Genomic DNA, 17536 nt, shown 5'->3' with positions numbered 1-17536 from the left:
CAGTCTCTGAACATAAATTGTGAAGATTTCATGGACATTTATCACTTCTCCAATCAATACTCTTATAATTTCCTATGCCTGTCTTTAATCTCTTAATCCCGTCATCTTCGTAAGCTGAGGATGTATGTCACCTCGGGATCCTGTGATGATTACATTAACGGTACAAATTGTAAAACGTGTGTTTGAACAATATGAAATCAGGGCACCCTGAAAAGGAACAGAACAACAGCGATCTTCAGGGAACAAGGGAAGATAACCTTAAGGTCTGACTGCCTGCGGGGTCAGGCAGAATAGAGCCTTATTTTTCTTCTTGCAGAAAGCAAGTAGGAGAAATATTGCTGAATTCTTTTCCCAGCAAGGAATAATCCTGGGGAAGGAATGCATTCTCAGGGGTAGGTCTATGAATGGCTGTTCTGGGAGTGTCTGTCTTATGCAGTTGAAGATAAGGGATGAAATTCTCCCTGGTCTCCTGCAGTGCCCTCAGGCTTACCAGGATTGGGAAATTCCAGCCTGGTGAATTCTAGTCAGACCAGTTGTCTGCTCTCGAACCCTGTTTCCTGTTAAGATGTTTATCAAGACAATGCATGCCCAGTGGGACACTCATCAGTAATTCTAATTTCACCCCCTGCCTTGTGATTTTTATTGCCCTCTGAAGCATGTGATCCCTGTGACCTACTCCCTATTTGTACACCCCTCCCCTTTTGAAATCCCTAATAAAAACTTGCTGGTTTTGTGGCTCAGGTGGGCATCACAGAACCTGCCAATATGTGATGTTACCCCTGAAGGCCCAGCTGTAAAATTTACCTCTTTGTACTCTTTTTCTTTATTTCTCAGACTGGCCAACACTTAGGGAAAATAGAAAAGACCCTGTGTTGAAATATTGGGGGCTGGTTCCCCCAATAGGAAGTGATGATGGTGGGGATGCTGCTATTGATGGTGGGATGATGCTGATGGTGAGGGTGATGATGGTGTGTATGCTGCTGTTGATGATGGGGTGATGATGATGGTGGGGACGCTGGTGGTGATGGTGGTGATGGGATGCTATTATTGATGGTGGAGATAGTGGAGATGCTGTTGTTGATGATTGGGGTGATGATGGTGGGGATCCTGCTATGGATGGTGAAGATGATATTGGTGGGATGCTGCTGTTGATGATGGGGTGATGATGATGGTGGGGATGCTGCTGTTGATGGTGGAAGTGATGATGGTGGGGATGCTGCTATTGATGGTGGGATGATGCTGATGGTGAAGGTGATGATGGTATGGATGGTGCTGTGGATGGTGAAGATGATGATGGTTGGGATGCTGCTGTGGATGGTGGGATGATGCTGATGGTGAAGATGATGATGGTGGGATGCTGCTGTGAATGGTGAAGATGATGGTGGGGATCCTGCTGTGGATGGTGAAGATGATGGTGGGGATCCTGCTGTGGATGGTGAAGATGATGATGGTGAAGATGATGATGGTGGGATGCTGCTGTGGATGGTGGGATGGTGATGGTGGGGATGCTGTTGGAGATAGTGGAGATGCTGTTGTTGATGGTGGAGATAGTGGAGATGCTGCTGTTGATGGTGGAGATAGTGGAGATGCTGCTGCTGATGGTGGAGATAGTGGAGATGCTGTTGTTGATGGTGGAAGTGATGATGGTGGGGATGCTGCTATTGATGGTGGGATGATGCTGATGGTGAGGGTGATGATGGTAGGGATGGTGCTGTGGATGGTAAAGATGACGATGGTGGGGATGCTGTTGTGGATGGTGGCAGTGACACTAATGGTGATAATGATACTGCTGATGACTGCCATTTATCAAGTTCCTCCTCTGAGTTGTGTGCTGAGCAAGGCACTTTTACCTATACTCTCCCTAATCCTCACAGTGGCTTTTAAAGAAAACAGAATTATTTTTCTAGTTTTGCAGGTGGTGAAAATGAGACTTCAAGAGGTTAGATAACTGGTCCAAACTTACACAAGTTACACAGAACTGACAGGATTGGGCCAGTCTTTCAGTGAGCCTTCTTTCCTGCTGGCTTTTTCAGTGTGTGGGCGAGTGGGTTCTGCTTCTCGTCATATGGAAATGCAGTGGGTTGAAGAATATTCCCAGTAGAATATCATGTCAGCTTAAACATCATCAGACTTTGGCAGAAGCTCTCGAATGCTTCATATCCACAGCTGGGCTACCCCAGAGATGCTCAGCTGGATTTCTCTTACACATAGTTTGAAGACTTCATGCACAGGAATGTCCATCGCATGTACTGGAAATTAGTCCATTTCTATGCCTTTAGGCTGCTAATTTCCAGGTTTGGGCAGCTATGGTCTTAAAAATTATTCCACATTGTCTTAGGAAACCTCCCTTCATTGGTATGTTGAACTGAGACTAAAAACATCTTCACAACAGGGGGTTTGAAAATGAGTCACAGAATTTTAAACTCAGAGCTGAGAGTAGAAGAAAAAGTCTAATTGGATAGTTCCTTCTCAGTTGAGATGTGGATTTCCTGACTGCTTTAAAGAATATGAAGGTATAGGCTGGGCATGGTGGCTCACGCTTGTAATCCCAGCACTTTGGGAGACCAAGGCGGGCAGATCACTTGAGGTCAGGAGTTTGAGACCAGCCTGACCAACATGGTGAAACCCCATCTCTACTAAAAATGCAAAAAAATTAGCTGGGCCTGGTGGCGCATGCCTGTAATCCCAGCTGCTCAAGAGGCTGAGGCAGGAGAATCACTTGAACCCAGGAGGTGGAGGTTGCAGTGAGCCAAGATCACGCCATTTCCCTCCAGCATGGGTTACAGAGCGAGACTATGTCTTAAAAAAATGTGTATATATATATATATATATATATGTATGTGTATTTATATGTATGTGTATATATATGTATGTGTATTTATATGTATGTATATATATGAAGGATAATAAGGTAAAGTAAATAATAGTAATAATAGTAGTAGTCATAGCCATTAACACTTCCGTGCCAGATACTATTATTATTATCCTTGTTTTACAGATGACTTAAATAGTGTGCTGAAGCAAAGGTCACTAAGCTCGTAGCATTGGTGGTAGTTTAAACCCAGGCAGCTCCAGAGCCAGTTCCTTTTCCTTGTGGACCTCAAACCATGAAAGAGCCAGTCAGCGTGAGAATACTTTTCTTTACGGCCCATGTTCCCAACTCTCAGGCCCTCTTGGTTATGGGATGGTCACCTCACCTTGGTGAGAAAAACCCCAGCGTCTGCAATCATCTATTGAGTAGCCGGAGTGGCTTGCAAAAACCGATGTTTGCTATTATTTCTACAGGCTCTGTTGTTTGTGCTAACTACTGAAATATTCTTTTTCCTCTTCACCTTAATTTGATTCAGAACATAAACCAAAAATAGATTGTTTATCCAAGTCTACTGCACAGATCACACTCTGCTGTGATTGTGTAATGCACTGAACCTAGTCAGTCCTGCACCTGGAGCTTCCAACTCAACTTTAATTAAAGGCCCTTTGCGTGGAAGCTCCAGGTTACTGCATTCATAGCAATGAGGGGAAAGCCACTTGCAGGCACATAACGAGGGATGTGGACACAGATCCCCACCCCCCAGCACGGTGGCTGACCAGGTGTTCAGAGACAGCCTTTGCAAGAGGGAGTGCAGGCTGAGCTGGAGATTGACACTTACACCCAATTTGTGGGAAGCTGCTGGAGGGGCTGTTTGTTGTGGTGGCATTCACTGTCTCTCGCTCGCTCTCGCTCTTTCTCACGCTCTTGCCCTCTCACATATTCTCTTTCTTAAGGGAAGAATAGTTGATTTCAGCTAGTCCTTGGACAAATTTAAGCAATTTGGATGATAGCTATAGTCACATCACTTTAGAAATAATAATTAAAATATCTTAGAGATAATGGCTGGGCACAGTGGCTCATGACTGTAATCCCAGCACTTTGGGAGGCCAAGGCAGGCCCATCACTTGAGGTCAGGAGTTCGAGACCAGCCTGGCCAACATGGCGAAACCCCATCTCTACTAAAAATACAAAAATTAGCAGGGCGTGGTGAAGGGCACCTGTAATCCCAGCTACTCAGGAGGCTGAAGCAGGAGAGTCGCTTGAACCCCAGAGGTGGAGGTTGCAGTGAGCCGAGACGTGCCACTGCACTCCAGCCTGGGCGACAGTGAGAGACTCCGTCTCAAAAGAAAAAAAAAGTCTTAGAGATAATGTCTGATTTCCTTTTTTGACAGAAGAAAATTGAGTCTTTAGGGGTCAAGTAATTTACCCAAGTTCATATATGAGAACTGAAATTAGAACCTAATTCAACCTGGCCAGGTGCGGTGGCTCACGCCTGTAATCCCAGCACTTTGGGAGGCTGAGGCAGGCGGATCACTTGAGGCCAGGAGTTCGAGACCAGCCTGGCCAACATAGTAAAACCCCATTTCTACTAAAACACACACACACACACACACACACACAAGCAGCCAGGTATGGTGGTGTGTTCCTGTGGTCCCAGCTACTTGGGAGGCAGAGACATAAGAACTGCATGAACCAAGGAGGCAGAGGTTGCAGTGAGCTGAGATTGTGCCACTTCACTCCAGCCTGGGTGAAAGAGGGAGACTCTGTCTCAAAAAACCCACAAAAACCAAACAACCCCAACCTATATCAACCCACTTCCCAACTCCCAGGTTGCTACTCAAAAATCTAACCCAGAAGATGAACACAAATATTTTCGGAAATAGCCAGACTCAGGAGCTGGACCCCCTTACCTTACTGTCAGTGATGGCTGCACACCCTTAGCTAGTGCTGAGGTGTCCACCTCCACTGACACAACATTGATCATGTGCCCCAAGGAGGTGCAAGTAGAAAATATGAATGGATGGGATTTAAACTGGGGTGTCCGCACACCCATGCACGCCTCCAGGGAGCTCAGCGTGTGTGTCCAGGATTCGAAAGTCTCTAAGCTGGAAATTATTCATACTCAGCTTGTCCATGACATTTTGATGAAGCCCAAGTCAGAGGTAGAATGTGGGGACTTTTCACATTTTTACAGCTGCCCTAGAGGTGAGGACAGCTGGGCCTTGGTTTATCTAGTGACACAAAGTGTGATGAGGACATGTCCTCTTACGGAATTTTACTAAATGAGTGAGGAGAAAATATAGACAGAAATCCCATGAAAGACTGTTAGCCAGGGCATTGACTAGTAAATGATGTGATAGGTAATTATCGAACAAGAGACCCTGGCATCTTCTCTGCTGCAGCACGTTACAGTTAAAAGAGCAGGCAGCAAACATGTTTCAAGTCATCAGTAAAGAAGTTGGAATGAAGACCGCCAGACAAGGCACTTGAGGCCTCTGCTGAGGGTTGCTGAAAGAGAGATTCAGCTACTGGGGAGCAGCTTTTCAGGGTTAAAATAAAAACCAGTGCAGGCAAAAAATACAAACAGACATTTCTTCAGAGAAGATGTAGGAGTGGTCAATAAGGGCACACAAAGATGCAGCATCATTAGCCACCAGGGAGGCACCGCCGAGCCTCATCAATGTGTCTGGGAGCAGCTCCTCTCATTGCTGTGAATGCAGTAACTCCAAGCTGCCGTGCAAAGGACCTTTAGTTAAAGCTGAGTTGGAGGCTCCAGGTGCAGGACATACTAGGCTCAGTGCATTATGCAAGTGACACAGCATGGTATTGCTTTCCAACCGCTAGGACAACCATAGTAAAAACAGAAGGAAAGTAGCAAGTGTTGGCAAAGATGCAGAGGAACTGGCATCTGCATCCATTACTGGTGAGATTGTTTGTGGTGCTGCTGTGCTGGAAAACAGCTTGGGAGTTCCTCAGTCAGTTAAATGTTGAGTTACCATGTAATATCGTCGAATAAACCCAAGAGAATTGAAAACACATTTATACACAGACTCATAAATGAATACTCATAGCAGCATTATTCAAAATAGCCAAAAGGTAGAAAAAAGCAAATGTCCATCAACTGATAGGTGAATTTTTAAAATGTGGGATATACATGCAGTGGGATAGTACTTGCCTGAAAGAGGAAGGATGTCCTGGCCCATGCCCCAGCATCAGCATGGGTGCACCTGAGGACATTATGCTTAGGGAAATGAGCCAGGCACAGATGCCACACACGGTGTGATTCCATTTACACCAAACGTCCAGAAGAGACTCCTCCATAGAGACTGAAAGCGAATGAGCAGTGTCAGGGTGGGAAGGAGGAACGGGAACACTGCAAAGTCTCTTTTTGGGTGATGCGGATGTTCTGGACTTAGTAGTGATGTCTCACAACTCTGAATACACTAAAAACTGCTGATGTGGGTGAATTATCTCCATAAAGCTGTTATTAAAAATAATGCAGGAACAAATATGAACTAGGGACCTGGGTTGGTCAGTGTGAAAATGAGAGTCCTGTTTTGGCTTTACATTTCAGAGATGTCCAGGGCTGTTTAGGACCTTGAACCTGAGACCGAAGGGCATCTTTGTACCCCCAGGGCTGTTTAGGACCTTGAAAACTGAGACTGAAGGGCATCTTGGTGCCCCCAGCTGATGATGGAAATGCGACTCTTGCCTTGTTTTGCTCTCCTTTCCTTCAGGGTGACGACCGCTTCTCCGAGAGCATCCTGACCTATGTGGCCCACACGTCTGCGCTGACCTACCCTCCCGGGCCCCGGACCCAGCTCCGTGAGGACCTCCTGCCACGGACCCTCGGCCAGCTCCAGCCAGACGAGCTCAGCCCTAAGGTGGACAGTGGTGTGGACAGACACCATCTGATGGCGGCCCTCGGTGCCTATGCTGCCCAGAGGCCCCCAGCTCCCCCCGGGGAGGGCAGCCTGGAGCCACAGTACCTTCTGCGTGCACCCTCAAGAATGCCCAGGCCCTTGCTGGCACCAGCCGCCCCCCAGAAGTGGCCTTCACCTCTGGGAGATCCCGAAGACCCCTCCAGCACAGGCGATGGTGAGCCGGCCCCGCTTGGTGTTTCTTGTTTGCTGACTGTCCTCTGTCCAGCCCCTCCCAGTGACAGACGCACCATGCTCTTCCCACACGTGGGGTCTGCACACCGCACTCCCCCGAGGACGCACGGCAGGAATGGGGCACCATGTAGGGAAGGGTCCCTTCGGCCCTCATACCCTCTCTGTGCTGGGAAGGAGTATGTGGTCATTTCACGTCCTGGGAACGCAGTGGCCAGTGAGAGGCGGGAGGTGATCCTGAGAGTGGGATGGAGAAGGCGCTGCTGAGGGTGTGAGGACAGTGAATACAGCGGCCAGTGGGAGAGGAGGTGATCCTGAGGGTGTGAGGACAGGAAACGCGGCGGCCAGGGGGAGGAGGCGATGATCCTGAGGGTCTGGGGACAGTGCGTGTTCCCTTCTCACTTCTTGTTCATCCCTTCCCCAGATTTTATGATTTCACAATTTTACTGCTGAAGCTGATAGATGGGGCGGGCAACATGGCTTGAAGCTTGTGTCTGGCCCACAGCTTGTGTCGTCCATATCTGTTTTGGAAAATTGACTCTGAACACGTTAAGTCCAGTGTCCTTTGTCGCTGAACTCACCTCTCCCTGTGGCCCCGCATGTGGCCGTAGACCATATTTATGGCGGTTTGCCACATCCTCCGAAGCCCCCTGTCTGGATTTCATGCTGCTCACCATGCACTAGGTGAACAGTGTCGGCCTCGAGGTGACTGCTGTGCCAAGACCGTGGCTTCCGGTGTCGCTACCTGAGTTAACCCACGTCAGGGCGGGCCCAGGGGAGAAGGGCGTTTGCGGGTTCCTGTGACTCTGTGATATGGAGAAGGCTCCGACCCATTTATTTCCCAACAGCCTTTTACCAGGACCATCCTGCGGTGGGTTCTGATAAAACATGACTTCCCTTTTGGAGATAACAAATACTAAAATTTCACAAACATTGCCTGAGCATCGCGTTATGTGAGCGCTCTCTGCTCCTTAAGTGAAGGCTGAATGGGAGCCGCTGAGAGCGAGTATCAGCTTCTCCGCTGTCTGCAGCCAGGAGCTCTCCTGCCCTTGCTCTTTCTTTGTTCATGCAGCCATTATGGCAGTTTTTAAATAGAAGGAATGTGAAATTGCAATTAGAGGGAAGGACGTGTGACCATTACCGATGTTTTCTCCTTGTTCCTGTCTTGGAGGAGAAGGACGGCGGAAGAGGCCGATGCTGCACTTGAGTGAGTGCTGCTGGAGCATTGATGGTGCTGTTTGCTACGGGAGCTGCCCGCCTGGAGTGGCCACTTTCCCTCCAGCACCTCTCCCTCTGGGGCGACGTCTTCTCTGTTCTAAGCCATGCTCTACTCCGAGAAACCCCTTTTCTTGATGGTCCTGCCTCCTGCATTGTGTGGGTACTAGACACCATCGGGGGTCTTCACTGCCTCCTGCACTCTGTGTACTAGACACCATCAGGGGTCTTCACTGCCTCCTGCGCTTTCGTGGGTACTGAACGCTATCAGGGGGTCTTCACTGCCTCTTGTGGGTACTAGGCACCATCGGGGGTCTTCACTGCCTCCTGTCCTCTTTGTGTACTAGACACCATCAGGGGTCTTCACTGCCTCCTGCGCTCTTGTAGGTACTGGACGCTATCAGGGGGTCTTCACTTGCGACGTTGGGTCCGTGTAGCTGCCGAGCTTCCTGTTCTCCTCCAGCTCAGTGTGGCCTCAGCCCTTGGCCACAGGCGGTGAATACATGGCTGAGGTGACCTTCAGCTTCTCATCTCAGCCTTCCGTGCCCCTCCCCGGCACTGGCTGCCCCTCTACCTGCCTTCTCCCACCTCTATACTCCTTCTAGTGGGTCACGTTGGGTCGTCCTCTTCCTTCTCTAACCTCCCTTTTCTCTCTCCTATGCCATCTCCCACAGCTTAAAAAGCCCCATTCACCTCTGTCATTACTGGGAACAGAAAGCAATAAACATCCTCGCCCCCCCATCACAGGGAGGGAAACCCAGCTGGAGAGCCGCGTGAGGGTGAGCTCACAGAGAGAATAGGACGCATTCCTGCTCTGCGTGCCTTCCCTACGCGCGCGCTCCCACTCTGAGCCCTCCCTACGCGCGCGCTCCCGCTCTGCGAGCCCTTCCTACGCGCGCGCTCCCGGTCTGCGTGCCCTTCCTACGCACCCTCCTGCTCTGCGCGCCCTTCCTACGCGCGCGCTCCTGCTCTGCGCGCCCTTCCTACGCGCGCGCTCCTGCTCTGCGCGCCCTTCCTACGCGCGCGCTCCTGCTCTGCGCGCCCTTCTTACGCTCGCGTTCCTGCTCTGCGTGCCCTTCCTACGCACCCTCCTGCTCTGTGTGCCTTTCCTAGGCTCACGCTCCTCCTCTGCGAGCCGTTTCTATGCGCTCCTGTTCTGTGTGCCTTTCTTATGCACCCGGGGAGCTTCACCTCCCTGCCTTGGCGCCTTCTTGTTCCTCCCACACCCCAGGGTGTGGATCTTCGGAACAAGCGACCTGACCGTGCTCTCTCCACTCTCCCGTGATCCCTACGAGTTACACAATGTGCGTGGCATTCTTCCTGAGCTACCCTGCAATGCTGGTGATATTCTGATAAAAACTGTCTTCCTGACTGCACCGTGCGCTTTAGAAAAGCCTCATGTAAAACGGCAAATAGGAAATACGCAGAGAGAATTGAGAACCCCATGCAGGTATCACCTATGAAATACACAGAGAATATTGATCACCTATGAAATATGCAGAGAGAATTGAGAACCCCGTACAGGCGTCACCTACGAAATATACAGAGAATATTGAGAACCCCGTACAGGTGTCACCTATGAAACAGAATTGAGAACCCCGTACAGGCGTCACCTATGAAATAGAGAGAATTGAGAACCCGGTACAGGCATCACCTATGAAATACACAGAGAATATTGGTCACCTATGAAATAAGCAGAGAGAATTGAGAACCTCATACGGGCGTCACCTAAGAAATATACAGAGAATATTGAGAACCTCGTACAGGCGCCACCTATGAAATATACAGAGAATATTGAGAACCCCGTACAGGCGCCACCTATGAATATACAGAGAATATTGAGAACCCCGTACAGGCGTCACCTATGAAATACACAGAGAATATTGATCACCTATGAAATAAGAAGAGAGAATTGAGAACCCCGTACAGGTATCACCTACGAAACACGCAGAGAATATTGAGAACCCTGTTCAGGCGTCACCTATGAAACACGCAGAGAATATTGAGAACCCAGTACAGGCGTCACCTATGAAACATGCAGAGAATATTGAGAACCCCATGCAGGCGTCACCTATGAAACACGCAGAGAATATTGAGAACCCGGTACAGGCGTCACCTATGAAACAGGCAGAGAATATTGAGAACCCGGTACAGGCGTCACCTATGAAACATGCAGAGAATATTGAGAACCCCATGCAGGCGTCACCTATGAAACACGCAGAGAATATTGAGAACCCGGTACAGGCGTCACCTATGAAACATGCAGAGAATATTGAGAACCCCATGCAGGCGTCACCTATGAAACACGCAGAGAATATTGAGAACCCGGTACAGGCGTCACCTATGAAACACGCAGAGAATATTGAGAACCTGGTATAGGCGTCACCTATGAAACATGCAGAGAATATTGAGAACCACGTGCAGGCGTCACCTATGAAACACGCAGAGAATATTGAGAACCCCGTACAGGCGTCACCTATGAAATAGAATTGAGAACCCCGTGCAGGTATCACCTATGAAACACACAGAGAATATTGAGAACCCCGTACAGGCGTCACCTAAGAAATAGAGAGAATTGAGAACCCGGTATAGGCATCACCTATGAAATATACAGAGAATATTGAGAACCCCGTACAGGCATCACTTGTCTCCCACAAGTGGTGACTCTCAGGCTTTCCTGATGCTCCTCTGCGCCCACTACAGCCCCCTGCTCTGCCCTGGGATGGTTCTAAAGCAAATCCAGACATCGAATGATTTCTGAAGATAAGAGGCCCTAGCTAGACAGACATTCTCAACACACAAAGAGCAACTGCACCCGAGCAGGAAGGGAGGACCCTGCGATAATGCCAGGGAACAGAAAACTTCTTTACAGGTCGGAGAACAGGGCCACCCTCCTGTCGCACGGTCGGGTCCAACATGAGACCCTTGCTGTTTAGTCTTCAGAGAGTGGGAGAGAAGACCCACGCGTACCTGCTCCCAAAGAAGCAGTCAGTCAACGAGGCTGCGGGCTGAACGCATATGACAAAAGTTCACCTGGTAAAAGCTTTAAAAAGAGACTCTCTTCCTTCACTTATTCATAATTCACATCTGGTCTCCTTTCAAAGAGCTTTAAAGCAGGTTCAGTGGAAGGCCTATCTAAGGTGGGGTGACGGGGAGGACAGCAGGTGACGTGCAGGACAACAGGTGACGTGCAGTGGCTGGTGAAGGAATTGGGGGCTCATCTAGTTCAGCATCTCCAGTTTCCCCACTCGAGACCTGGCAACCACGGACCTTGTTGCTGTCTCCATAGTTTGCCTTTTCCTGAATGTCCTGGAGTTGGAACCTTACAATATGTGGCCTTTTCAGATGGGTCACATGCCTTGAAGATTCCCCCATCTTTTCATGGCTCGATGGCTCATTTCTCTTTAGTGCTGAATAGTATTGTATTATTACATTATAATCCATAACACTCCATTGTATAGATGGGCCACAGTTTATTTGCCTACCGAGGAACATCTTGGTTGCTTCCATGTATTGGCAATTATTCATAAAGCTGCCATAAGCACCCTCATGCAGGTTTTTGTGTGGGTATAAGTCTTTAACTTCTACTGGTTAAGTACCAAGGAGTGTAATCACTGGATCACATAGTAAGAGAATGTTTGGTTTTGGAAGCAGCCACCAAACTGTCTTCCCCAGTGGCTGTGGCATTCTGCATTCTGCGTGTCACCAGCAGTGAATGAGCTGCTGTTGCTCCACATCCTCACCTGCATTGGGTGTTGTCGATGTCCTGGGTTCCGGCCCTTCTGAGAGGTGTGTGGTGGTGTCTCGTTGTCATTTTCATTCACATTTCCCTGATGATGGAGGAAGCAGAGCATCTTCACATGCTTGTTTTCCTCTGTGTATCTTCTGTGGTGAGGTGTCTGTGGTGGTCTCTGGGCCATGTTTTTTTTTTTTTTTTTGAGATGGAGTCTCACTCTGTCGCCCAGGCTGGAGTGCAGTGGTGCAATCTCGGCTCACTGCAAGCTCCGCTTCCTGGGTTCACGCCATTCTCCTGCCTCAGCCTCCCGAGTAGCTGGGACTATAGGCGCCCGCCACTGCGCCCGGCTAATTTTTTTGTATTTTTAGTAGAGATGGGGTTTCACCGTGGTCTCGATCTCCTGACCTCGTGATCCGCCCACCTCGGCCTCCCAAAGTGCTGGGATTACAGGCGTGAGCCACCGCGCCCGGCCTGGGCCATGTTTTAATTAGGCTGTTTGTTTTCTTATTGTTGAGTTTGTAAAGTTCTTGAATATTTTAGATATTGGTCCTTTATCAGATATCAGATATGTCTTTTGTAAACATTTTCTCCCAGTCTGTGGCTTGTCTTTTCATTCTCTTGACAGCATCTTTTGCAGAGCATTAGTTTTTATTTTAATGAAGTCCAGCTTACCAATTATTTTATTCATGGATTTTGCCTTTGGTGTTGGATTTTAAAAAGTCATCACCAAACCCAAGGTCATCCAGAGTTTCTCCTCTCTTACCTTTAAGGAGTTTTATGGTTTTTCATTTTATAATGAGGTCCGTGACCCATTCTGAGTTAGTTGTGAAGGGTGTAAGGTCTGCATCTGGAATTGTTTCTGTACATGTGGACATCCAGTTGTCCAGCACCATTTGTTAAGAGGCGATCCTTTCTCCATAGCATCACCTTTGCTCCTTTTCAAAGCTCGGCTGACCTCATGTATGTGGACCCATGTCTGGGCTCTCTGTTCTGTTTCATTGATCTGTTTGTCTGTGTCATCAACCCCACCCTACCTGGATTCCTGTGGAGCTGGAGTGAGTCATAACAATGGGTGTAGTGCGTCCTAATGATGGGTGCTGTTGTCCTCCGCCTTTGTTCTTCTTCAGTATTGTGTTGGCTATTCTGGGTCACTCGCCTCTCCATATAAACTTTAGAATAAACTTGCTTGTATCCAAAAAATGACTTGCTGGGATTTTGACTGGGATTTCATTAAATCCATAGATCAAGTTGGAGAACTGACATGCTGACAATATTGAGTCTTTGGGAGCCAGTCATAATCCTGAAAGACACAATCCTGAATGCCATAGTTCTGAATGTTAAGATCCTGAAATATCAAAATCCCTAAGGTCCCTAAAATCCTGAAAATCACAGTCTCAAAATATCAAAATCCCAAAAATGTAATTCTGGAAAAAATTATTTAAAAGACATTTATTTACATTTTTAAAAGGGAATTTATTTGCAAAACATATAAAATCGTGACAAAACACTTCATAGGCCATTTTACACAATAAAATAAGCAATAATAACATTCGTATTTTTGCAGACATAAGCCCTCAGATATCTTGACAACAGTTGCATGGGCATCACAGTTATGAGCAGATGAACCGTGTTTATGAAGACATAGGTCAGGAAGGGAGATGTATAAAAGCATGTCACTCTGCTTGGTAATTGTGTGCACCCAGCTGTATAACTGCAGGCATCTGAAATACCCTGATGAACAACCTAAGGCTTTTGACGAGATGAGTCGAAAACCCTGATGGGTCACTGCTGCATAAACAGTCGAAGAGCTGAGATCTCAAGAAATTGTATCTTTCGCAAATGCAGATGTACAAAAAGGACATTCTTCATTTATTGAGGAAGTTGCAGTGTTTTTGCATTGAGAACCAGGGAAGCTGATGGTGTAACTCTCAGTCTGAAGACCTAGGGACGGCTGGTGTGGGTCCTGGAGTCCAAAGGCCGGCAAACCTGGAGCTCTGATGTCCAGGGCAGCAGAAGGAAAGTCTGCCCCAGCACTCAGAGGGAGCCTAATTCACCCTCTGTGTTTGTTCTCTCTGGGCCCCAGCTGTTTGGACAGTGCCCGCCCACCAACACTGAGGCAGACCTTCCCCCAGCCCTCTCAGACTCCACCCCAATCTCCCTGGAGACACCTCCCAGAAACACCCAAAATGAAGCTTTACTGGATTTCTAGGTATTCCTTAACCCAGTCAAGTTGACACTTAAAACGAAGTCTACAGTTTCACCCCTTGTCAACTTGGCACTCACACACAACTCCTTAAATTATGCTTAATTTCCAAATAAAGACAATAATAAGCTAATAGCTCCACCCAGCAGGATGCAACTCTCCTGTGATTATGATTTAGGGGATTTTAAACATTAGCAACACTAGACTTTTGGATTTAGACTCTATTTAGAGATTTTGATATTCAGATATTTGGGGATTTCACTATTTGGGATTATGGCAATTGGGACTGTATCTTTTGAGATTATGATCCAAACCCATGTCCTGCTAGCCATGAGCATGTAATATTTATACGCTGCTTCTCCATTTCTTTACTTTTGCTTTCTTTCATCAGTGCTGTAATTTTTTTTCATATAGATATGGTACTTGTGTAATGCCATACTTTCAGCTCAAGACTCTGATGACAGCAAAAGCGTTTTGGAAATCACTTTAGGAGATGCATCAGACACCGTTTTCTAAATGAACCAATGACAAATAATGTGTGGGGTGTCCACTATTGTAATCCTTGCTCATTGATCAAACAACAGCCACACTGAATGGGAAGCAAAACCGGTAACCAACCTGTTAGAACCCTTTCTTTCATCATCTTGGTTCTGCGCCCTCCAGAGCCTGGATGGGAATTACAAGTCCCTAATTCACATCATGATGGCTGACTTTTGGTTCTGAATTTCACATTGCAACCTCATCCCAACATACCTGATATTTCTTCTATTCAGGTGTCTTATTATACTATCGCTTGTATGGCCAAGGTAATCACGGGTCTCCACCCAGCCAGCCTCTGTCCTAAGATGGGGCCCGTGGTGTTCATGTGGGAAGTGCACTGGGAAACTCATGTGGAAGCTGGAAGAACTTGTTTCTGCTGCCCGCCGTGCAACTCTCCAGCCATGCAACGCTTCGCGTGGTTATTCCCAAGTTCACTCATTCATTCAGAAAGCACTTGCAAAGTCCCGGCCAATCACATGGGCTCCTGATTCTCCAGAGTTCACTCATTCATTCAGAAATCACTTGCAAAGTCCCGGCCAATCACACGGGCTCCTGATTCTCCCGAGTTCACTCATTCATTCCGACAGCACTTGCAAAGTCCCGGCCAATCACATGGGCTCCTGATTCTCCCGCGTTCACTCATTCATTCAGGAAGCACTTGCGAAGTCCCGGCCAATCACACGGGCTCCTGATTCTCCCGAGTTCACTCATTCATTCAGAAAGCACTTGCGAAGTCCCAGCCAATGACACGGGCTCCTGATTCTCTTGAGTTCACTCATTCACTCAGAAAGCACTTGCGAAGTCCTGGCCAATCACATGGGCTCCCAGTTCTCTCCCCTCATCCAAAATAAGCGTGTTCTGGTCCTCTTCTCCTTCGAGCCTTCCGTGACCCTGAGGTCCTGCGTTGGCTGGTGGGGTGCCCACTTCCTTGTCGTGTTGGTGGTGAGAATCCCAGCCTGAAAACCCTCACAGAGAAGGGCGTGTTCCCCACAGCCCAGTCTCAGGAGGGCACTGAACCAAAGCTTTGACTTTTCACGGTGACAGCAGTAGATTATAACACAGAAAAAAACTGATGCCAATGCTTCTGTCACTTTGGAGAAAATATGCCCACACTTTTGGGGTCATTTTCACTTGAAGCATCTGCTGCCTTTTCATTTTTGAAGAAATTCATTCATATTTGAATGCATCCCAGTGCTGCTCAGTGCTCTAAACCCAAGCATGCCTCTTGGCATAAAAAAAAAAAAGTTAGAAGAGAATTGGCCACCTAATCACTGGCACACAGAGGCCGCCTCTCACAGGCTGCTCCAGGAGGAAGCCACTGATAAATTCTTAATCTCGGATCCATGCCCCTGGCTGGAGTTCACGAGCACCCTCTAAAGCAGGAGGAGAAGGCACCTATGTTATCAAAGTGCCTTTCATCCTAGCGAAACAGTCCTGCGCTCAGTGTGCACCGCCTGAGGCCTTTCTTCCTGTGCGTCAGCACACTGTGGAGTCAGCAGCAGCGCACTGTCTCCCAGGGGAGCAGGCGCAGGAGAGGGCACCCAGGGGTGCTGGGGGGGTCACTCTGTGGCTTATATAGCGGGAATAGGGTTCCTCTCACTGCACCTTGAGGACACACCCACCTGCTCAGCAACCCTGACGTGGATGCGCCCAGTGCGGGGTGGCAGCGGCTGTGTGTGGCTGGCAGCCCCGGACCTGCATGTGGCTGGCAGCCCTGGACCTGCACTGCTCGGCTCCACCCAGCTCATGTCTTCTCCCAGGGGGAGGAGGCTCCCCAACTTCTGCACTAGTGCAGAGTCACTGCTTTCAGATTTGAGAGAAGTAAGAGTCATAAACTGCCCCCATGTGAGAAATCTCTTCCCCGGTGTTTGGCTGATGTCCTTACAGACTGCTTAAACACCTCTGAGGTCACTGCTTTCCTGCCAGGTCCATGCTGCTGTAAGCCAGCTGCATTTGCTGGAAAGATTTTTACTTTGAGAATTGGGTTGAAATTTGCCTCTGTCTGACTGGGAATTGGTAGGGCACCTAAAGGCACCTCACTGCCACTGCCCAACCCCTGAGGTTTTCCTCCCACCACCTTCTGCCATGGCTCCAAGGGGGAGGCCTTCCAGAGCCACATGGAACAGGGGTGCTCTCTACTGTGTTAGCACAATGGGGAGGCCTTCCAGAGCCACATGGAACAGGCGTGCTGTCCGCTATGTAAGCACAATGGGGAGGCCTTCCAGAGCCACATGGAATGGGGATGCTGTCTGCTGTGTAAGCACAATGGGTAGGCCTTTCAGAGCCACATGGAACAGGGGTGCTCTCCGCTGTGTTAGCACAATGGGGAGGCCTTCCAGAGCCACATGGAACAGGGGTGCTGTCTGCTGTGTAAGCACAATGGGGAGGCCTTCCAGAGCCACATGGAACAGGCGTGCTGTCTGCTGCGTAAGCACAATGGGGAGGCCTTCCAGAGCCACATGGAACGGGGATGCTGTCTGCTGTGTAAGCACAATGGGTAGGCCTTTCAGAGCCACATGGAACAGGCGTGCTGTCCGCTATGTAAGCACAATGGGGAGGCCTTCCAGAGCCACATGGAATGGGGATGCTGTCTGCTGTGTAAGCACAATGGGTAGGCCTTCCAGAGCCACATGGAACGGGGGTGCTGTCCGCTGTGTAAGCACAATGGGTAGGCCTTCCAGAGCCACGTGGAATGGGGGTGCTGTCCGCTGTGTAAGCACAATGGGTAGGCCTTCCAGAGCCACATGGAACAGGCATGCTGTCTGCTGTGTAAGCACAATGCGGAGGCCTTTCAGAGCCACATGGAACAGGCATGCTGTCTGCTGTGTAAGCACAATGCGGAGGCCTTCCAGAGCCACATGGAACAGGCGTGCTGTCCGCTGTGTAAGCACAATGGGTAGGCCTTCCAGAGCCACATG

At 48.7% G+C, this 17536-nt stretch overlaps 1 protein-coding gene across 4 annotated transcripts in view; it reads left to right on the top strand.

The window, feature by feature from the left end:
• PTPRN2 (protein tyrosine phosphatase receptor type N2) overlaps nucleotides 1-17536 on the top strand; it is a 1029630-nt gene that overhangs the window by 403307 nt on the left and 608787 nt on the right. For all 4 annotated transcript variants that reach the window (XM_055347412.2, XM_055347413.2, XM_055347411.2 and 1 more), the window contains one exon: nucleotides 6550-6910. In XM_055347412.2, the coding sequence (XP_055203387.1) occupies nucleotides 6550-6910 (361 nt within the window). The remainder of the gene's footprint in view (nucleotides 1-6549; nucleotides 6911-17536) is intronic.

The sequence above is a fragment of the Gorilla gorilla genome, chromosome 6 (genome assembly GCF_029281585.2).
Source record: "Gorilla gorilla gorilla isolate KB3781 chromosome 6, NHGRI_mGorGor1-v2.1_pri, whole genome shotgun sequence".
In the NCBI taxonomy this organism is placed as follows: domain Eukaryota; kingdom Metazoa; phylum Chordata; class Mammalia; order Primates; family Hominidae; genus Gorilla; species Gorilla gorilla.
The sequence above is the reverse complement of the archived record's forward strand: the minus strand, read 5'-3'. Positions and strand labels throughout refer to the sequence as shown.